General features: G+C 35.5%; 1 protein-coding gene across 1 annotated transcript; it reads right to left on the bottom strand.

The window, feature by feature from the left end:
• Positions 1-5,997: 5,997 nt before the first annotated feature.
• Positions 5,998-7,591, bottom strand: LOC145039404 (uncharacterized). Its single transcript, XM_078987470.1, has 2 exons — positions 7,249-7,591; positions 5,998-6,161 (listed from the first exon to the last, which is right to left on the bottom strand). The coding sequence occupies exons 1-2, from the start codon at positions 7,589-7,591 to the stop codon at positions 5,998-6,000; spliced, it is 507 nt and encodes a 168-aa protein (XP_078843596.1).
• Positions 7,592-8,084: the final 493 nt, after the last annotated feature.

Raw genomic sequence — 8,084 nt, 5'->3', positions numbered from 1 at the left:
GTTTTTCATGATGGAAATTAATGAATTGTCATTCCCTTACCTTCAAATATTCTGCAACTAGATTACGACATCCCTTTTCTAGGTTGTAGCATATTGTGTTGGGTCCTAGCCTTAGTATCTCATTTGGGTGATTTACTAAGGACTCAATCAATCAATCAACTAACTTGAGTTTGTTTCTCCCATTTTGTAGATGTCAAAGTTCGACAACTATGGTCTTCCCAAATCCCGTGGAACAAGCATTCCACATGAAGATGATATTCCACAATTCGATCGAGGAACAAGAAATCATGCTTCACTTTCTCCTCCTCCTCCAATTATTCTCCCTAACCCACAAGATTGTAAAATTTAAAGGTTCAATATCACTCAATCCCATTTGGCAAGTAAACATAAAGAAGGAAAGTCGGTGTGTGCACACGTCTTAGGGATGAAGTCACACATTGATAGGATCCGTTGTCGGTGAAGAGATGGCTGTTGATTGGGTTCTTCAGTCACTTCCTAACTCGTATAGTGAGTTCGTAAGAGAGTACTATATGATGAACCACGATGTGACCCTTATTGATCTCACTTATATGCTTATTGCTGCTGAATCAGCAATGGTTTGGCGAAATAGAAAAGCAAAGTTGATTGGTGAATCTGCCTTCAAGACCTCTATGGATATAGACAATGGCAATGAAAGACATGTAATGATCAAAAAGTTTGATCATAAGAGAAAGGCGATGTTTGAAGTAGTTCCATGTGTTGTTCCAAAAGAGTCAATTTGCTTTTATTGCCAAGAGAAGGGGCATTGGAGACGAAGTTGCCCTATTTACCTAAGAGATCTAAGAGATGGGAGAGTCAAAAGTATGACTACGTTTCAGGTAAAATCAACTATCTAACTTTGTTAAGTTCCTATTCATTGATTCAAATACATGATGTGATAAGATTGCATTTGAATGTTTTGCAGGATCGGTGAAAAGAAAGGAAGCTTGGTGAAAGGGCAAGATGAATCTAATCACCAGAAATGGATCTTGATCGCATGGACTTGAAGATTAGATTTTGAGCTTAGATAGTTATAATAGAGTTGTTAGAAATTTTCATTTTGAAATACATAGTTTTCAATGGATTTTGCATTATAAGGACAAATGTTTTCCGCTGCTTTTATAAATAAAATAAATTTTGGTTTGACTTATTTATTTATTTACTTACTTGCAATGAAATCATTATGAAGATTGATGTTTGAATATTTCTACAACAAATGGATATGATTCTTATTTATGGTGTTTATGGAAAAAGTCAAGAATTTACCAAATAGGGAGAGTTTCTCATCGCCCAAGTTTCAAATTGGACAGAAATTTGGAATCATGCAACTTGGTTGCATGATGAATGAGAAATTTCATATTTGGAAATTAGACTAATTCGTTGACAAAGTGTCAAGTGAAGGACTAGGAGATCAAGTACACAAAGTTGTGTGTTGATCAAGTCCACCATAAGAGTAACAAAGATATTCGTCATGATTTACTAAGGGTTTAGTAAATATGATTATACTTATAAGATTAAGTATAATTCGGAATTGATTAAAAAGGTTTAAATCAATAGCAAAACAAATAAGAATCAAGTAGGCAGAAAGATAAAAGTTTCTCCATTCTAAGAAGAAGGGAGAGTACCTTTTATGCTTTATGATAGGTTTTTATGATTAAGAACCATATCTTAATTGATCCTCTAAGTGAGTCTTAGTACAATTCTATGTCTAAGTAGAGGAATCAAGAATTGAAGAAATGGTTAAATCAAGAAGTCAATCATACTTCGTTCCAAAACAAGTCTTAGAGTTAAGATTGTGACGTCAAGTGACAAGTATTAAGAAGGTTTATAACATTCATCAAATGTGGAAAGTTGTGATGTCTTGGATAAGATAAAGACCAACTAGGACAAATTTATGAAGTGTTTTGATAAATGCTACACTAACTCTTGAATATTTGTTTTGTCAAGAAATGGTTATTGACAAGAGAATCTTATATGTCAAGGAGTCAATGGGAGTCTTAATGGTCTTGAAAGGTTTCAAGAACAAATCAAATAAACCTTATCGATCATCACTAGCACACGAGTTGAGGTTTACAACCTACCGTGTGGACATTATTTTGTTTCTGTGTTGGTTCCAATTGAGTTAATTATGCATGAGAGTTCTATGAGTTCTCATTTTGAACGCATAAAAGGCAAGGCACCTTGATCAATGAAAGGTACATTGATAGGAAAAAGTGAGCTGCTTAACTACTTGGAAGACGTGGTGGGCAGCTGTGCTACCATAAGGCAAGAAATCAAGATTAAGAAAGTTCAGTCCATATGAGTTTGAATTTATCGTAAACTTTGGTTTTAACAAATTCACATGGATAGGAACAAATACACCATTTAAATCTAAGTGTCATAAGATTTCCTCCTTCATGAAAATGATTGTGAGAAAATGCTTTCACTAAGAAAGATTTTAAGAAGATAGTGATTGTAAAATTCCATTCTCGAATTCGATTATGGTTACGGTATCCCTTTCCATAATTTGAATTGTGAGGTTTGGAAATTAGTCTTAATTGTTTAGACACGCATATGAACTATCTAAGGCAAAGGTGTATAAGTTCGAGAAGCCTTGATAAAAGATTATCAAAAGCATTAAGTATTAGAAACATTGACTTAAGAAATTCAATAAGTATTGTTTTTCTGAAAGTTAAGATGTTTATGAATACATGTCGAAGCTAGTGGGAGCATAAGTGTTATGTTTTTATAGTAATCATCATGATAGTAGGAGCATAAAAGTTATGATTGTATGATTATTATGGAAAGTTTTGCAAGTTGGCAATATTAATTATAGAAAACAAGAGTTATACCTTGCAAAGTCGTAACGGTTTTAAAGTTGTTTTGCTATAATTAAGGGAGAGAGTATTATGCTTCGTTTCAAATCTAAAGGCTTAGGTTGAGAAATATTATTAAATTTAGTCAAAGGTACATAGTGTGTTCTTAAAATTTTCGATTATGATTACGGTATTCCTCTTCACAATTCGAATTTTGAGAACATAGCAAATAAAACATTATGCATCGTGTCCCATACGCTTCGGGTATAGGGTCGATTGCAAATGCTTTAATATTTGACCATTCTAAAATTTTCCAAATGTCTAGCGCATTTAGAGGAAAAGGGACTAGAATTGGTTTTGACTAAAATAATTAAACAACTATCAAAGGACAATCCAAAGTTCGACGAGGATTGGTTGCTTGTGAGTAGTTGGAAGCATGGTATTGGATGGACCATATTGACATTATTATGAATAGATAAGATTCTATTAAGAATGAGTTGTCATATGGAAAATATGGAAGCGTGTCCATATTAGTAATTGAATATTGAAAATCTATGTCTAGATTAGAAACCTTTATGCAAAAGGATGTTCAAAGGAATGTACTTTGAGTGAGAGACATCGTATCTAAGGAATTGTCTTGTAACAATCTCCGATAGAGGAGTTTGTAATATCATTGGCAATAGTCTTTGTGACTTTGGTGCAGTAACATTATGAAAGAATCATTGCATAGAATGTTAGAATCTAGCATATTCTATAAGTAGCAAGAATTTGATATTCTTACACTTATGAAAAAGGATTTGGAGTTGTGAAATGAGAATGATGGGAAATGTGTACAATTTTATCTATTTCACAAAGTAAGAACCATAAGTAAACATTGTGTGCATGCTGGGAGCATGGGACAAGTGTAATAATTCAAGTAAGAAGTTGATTACCCGAAACGACAAATAATGAGTAATCGATATGGTGATAAATAAAAGGAGTTTTATTTATACTCAAAGGTTTAAGGCCATATGGGATTAGTATTATTCTTGTGTTTCACTTTGTATGTTTTGACTTCCAGAATAATTGAGTTTATTATGAATAATCGAATTATTCAAACGGGCCACAATCGTTCATATGTTGGAAGTAGATATGAATGAAGACTATCGTGAATTGGTGTGTGGATTGTCTAAAAGAGTATTAGACATAAGCAAATGTTTGTTGCAACGTTCATGAGTGCTTATGAATATGAATTTGAGCATTGGATTAAACCCACACTCACTTGGATCACTCCATGAATTGTATCACGAGTGATTGGTGAGACGATAACATCTTATATTCTTGAAACTGAGATGTGTGAGTTGTATCTTGCTAATCGGTTGCACATTGATAATATGAAAACGCACTAGTGACTTGGTGTTATAAAACATATTATTGTGTGTGATTTGGTGAGTAAGTGCAAGCGAACATTGTATCAAAGTTTATCCTTTCCTTTTATCCAAAGAAGGATAAAAGCGATATCTTTGGGCCCTTTGATGGTTTAGTGATGACAAACGTAAATGCTCGGCCGGGCTAGGGATAATTTGATTTGTTCAATTAGTCAGTCGTCATAAATCAGAAATCGAGAAGTAGTATAAAGAGAATGATTTGAAATCATGTCTCATATGATATCTAGAATGGAGGAATATATGATCCCTTATCTAAGGACACGCGTATCTGATATGATCAGAGTTGACAGCGGCTTTGGAAAGCTACGATTGCAGATCAGGATATGAAGTCATACGCATAATAGTTATTAGACTTATCCAAGTGGGAGACTGTTGGATTAGTGTCTAAGTCCATAACTATTTTGGTATGTACTTGACCTGATTGTGCATGGTCCTTTTGGGTTGCCTTCACCAAAGCAACTTGATTGGAGAAATAAATAGAGAGAGAGGTTATTATGATTTATTAATATGTTATAAGAATAATATATTAAAAGAGAAATCATATTTGTTTAATTAATATTGGTCAATAATTAATTAGGAATTAATTTTGTGATCAAGTGTAATTAATTAAACTAGAAGGGCTAATATGTAATTATGTGATAGTTACAAAATAAGGTAAGGATTATCTTAAATATAGGGTGAACGAATTTAAGGAGATAATGCCTTAGAATTCGACTAGGATAAGGGTTTCTAAGGCTTATCTTATGGTTACTTGGTGGGCAAGCAACTAGATAAGGATAAGGACTAAAACTCTAATCTTTACACCTATATAAACCCCTAAGGCTCATGAATTCGTCTAAGCCTTCCCAAGAAGTCCTAAGGACGAATTCCTACCTCTCTCCTCTCTCTTTATACTTTCTCCATTTGCTCTTGGTGTTTGTAAGCCATTAGAGGAATTGTGATTGTTATTGCTACATAACAATCAAGGTAACATCTTAAACCTAATTATATGTTAATATCGATTTCTATATGCTAGAATTAGGGTTTATAGTATTGGATTCAAAGCATGTACAATAGAGAAACCTAGATCCAAGCATTAGGGTTTGTATGAGCACATAGGATGTCTTATGACCAAAACCCATCAAAACATGCCCCCATTGATCTTGGAGGTGATCCGCTCCTTGACTTCCCCCTTCTGCTAAATACTTTGCCAAACAATACGGAAAATTGCAAAAAACATCGGGAGTGATAATGCTCCACATGTAGAAAATGTCAAGGGTGGGCACCTTATCATCATCCTTGCGCATATTAATAGTACTTGCGACAAGACGATGTATCTGGCGATGGATTGGGTAACGGATACTCCCTTCTTGATCCGACGATGGAATGTAGACCCGGTTGGCGATTGTGTTCCACCAAGTCGATGCAACCACTTCCTCGGGCAAGTCCTTGTGACAATGTTCTTGAAATGTTTCAAAATTTTCGGATATAATCACATTTTGATCATAAATCCCCATCCTCCACGCAAGCTCTACAATGCTGCATTGGCGTAGCTCCCCTCCAAGATAGAAAGAAATAATGTTTGGATTGTGATAGTCACTACCACCTTTGATAGATATGGTAGCAAAGAACTCCCAGCACAGCTCCTAATAAACATGCTCTTGAATTTTAAAGAGTCGGCTCCAGCCATCACAAACTATTGTCATCCCATCATTCTTGAAGGACTTGACTAAATAAGGAGTCAACTCCTCCTCCAACCCAGTTTGAACAATCCAATGTCAGTCAATTTCATTGGGGACATATATCTCCTTGCGCCTCAATGCTTCCATCTTGTTTTTTGCACGGGCAAGTGAAGATCTTGAGGTAATTTGTGGAAAAGTTAACCATGGGAGATCTCTATAGCCACCTCCCCTTGAACTTTGTCCTTGTGTAGACATACTTCCTGCAAAACACAACCAAACAAACCACAAACAAAACACAGAAATATTAAAAACATAAAAATTCTGGCTTCTGCAACCTGGACTCGTCGAGTCCACGGACCGACTCGACGAGTAGGATGAACATTGCGAGTCCAATCCAATTTAGATGAAATTAACCATCCAAATCTATAAATTACTCCAGGGGTTTGCTTCGATATATTCACTGAGCATAAATATATAAGAAATTTCGTCTAAAACGACCTAATTTATCAAGAATTCAAAACCCTAAAGTCCAAGTTTAGTCAAAATCGAGATTTTGCAGAAATTAAGGATATAACTCTACCAAAGGTTGAAACTTTTACAAGATTAAGAGTGAAAATGGTTACCTTGAGTTGGATTTGCAAGGAAACAGAAGAAAATCAAGATGAGAGCTTGAGAGAACTTTGCTCGTTGAGTATGAGTGGCGGCTTAATGAAGTGTTGAAAGTGTTTTACAATTGGGGTAAAAACCCCTCATTTACAGAATGTGAAAGTAATTATTTTTTTTTCGAGTAAATATGTGGACTCGCCGAGTGGTAACGCGATTCCGCATTTAATTGGGATTTCTTAAATGGACTCGCCGGGTAGGTTTAGGGACTTGACGAGTGTTGCATTCTGTTTGATAAAAAATCGAGTTTTTTAAATTGTATGCCACCAACCCCACACTTGAGCATTGCTTGACCTGAAGCAATCATCATAAACACCGAAGAAGATTGATAAAAGCACATACTAAGAAAAATGAAAATAAAAATTAAAAATAAAGGAAAAATAAAGTAAGCTCTAAACTCGGGTTGCCTCGCGGAAGCGCTTCTTTTTAAGGAGTCATTAGCTGGACTCCTTCCCTCTTTAAGTTTCTGTAGTTCCTCCCAGAAGCAACCCTTCTTCAAGACCTTCATCTTTTGGAATTCCTTCTTCATATCTCTTCACTATATGATCATTAACCTTGAAAGGAGTTCCGTCTCTCGATATAATATAAATGGACCATCCCATCGTGTCTTCAACTTGCCCAAGAAAAGTTTAAGCCTTGAATTGAAGAGTAACACCTTTTATCCCTCTTTAAAGTCTTTATTACCCTTCAATATTTTATCATGCCAATTCTTGGTCTTTTCTTTGTATATCAAGGAACTAGTGTAGGCCTCATTCCTAAGCTCTTCTAAGGCATTCATTTGCATTAACCGGTTAGCTCGAAGTTCAGCCAAATCAAAATTGCACATCTTTAATGCCCAATAAGCCTTGTGTTCTATTTTAACCGGTAAGTGACAACTTTTTCCATAGACTAGCCTATATGGTGTAGTACCAATAGGTGTCTTAAAAGCTGTTCGAAAGGCCCAAAGTGTATCATCTAATTTATCCGACCATTCCTTTCGATTGCCACCCACATATCTCTCCAAAATCCTTTTTAACGTGCTATTCATCACTTCAGTTTACCCACTAGTTTGTGGATGATAGGATGTAGAGAATCTATGGTGTACCCCATACTTTTTCAATACTTTGGCTAACTGATCATTTGCAAAATGAGTGCCCCAGTCACTAATGAGGGCTTTAGGAACTCCAAATCTAGATAATAGTTTTTTTAGAAAATGCACCACCACCCGAGCATCATTAGCTGGTAATGTTTGTGCCTCCGCCCACTTAGACACGTAATCGACCGCCACCAAGATATATTTCTTCCCATTGGACATTGGGAAAGGTTCCATAAAGTCAATCCCCCACACATCAAATATTTCACAAATTTGAATGCTATGTTGGAGCATTTCATTTCGGGATGATATATTCCTCGCTCGTTGGCACAAATCACGTTCTTTGACATATTGAGCAACAACTTTAAAAATTGTAGGCCAATAAAACCCAATATCAAAAATCTTCCAAGCCGTGTAGTGTGCTCTATGATGTCCTCCAGCAGGCCCG

Source organism: Lactuca saligna, chromosome 4, assembly GCF_052625555.1.
Source record: "Lactuca saligna cultivar CGN05327 chromosome 4, ASM5262555v1, whole genome shotgun sequence".
In the NCBI taxonomy this organism is placed as follows: Eukaryota; Viridiplantae; Streptophyta; class Magnoliopsida; order Asterales; family Asteraceae; genus Lactuca; species Lactuca saligna.
Note: the sequence above shows the minus strand (reverse complement) of the source record. Positions and strands in the feature narration are given on the sequence as shown.

What these genes read in the sequence shown, in the direction of transcription:
- LOC145039404 (XM_078987470.1), bottom strand. Translation starts at nt 7,591, where the DNA reads ATGAATAGCACGTTAAAAAGGATTTTGGAGAGATATGTGGGTGGCAAT. An exon ending in GCATGATAAAATATTGAAGG is followed by an intron (nt 6,162 to 7,248) that starts GTAATAAAGACT and finishes TGTGTTTTGCAG; the next exon opens with GAAGTATGTCTACACAAGGA.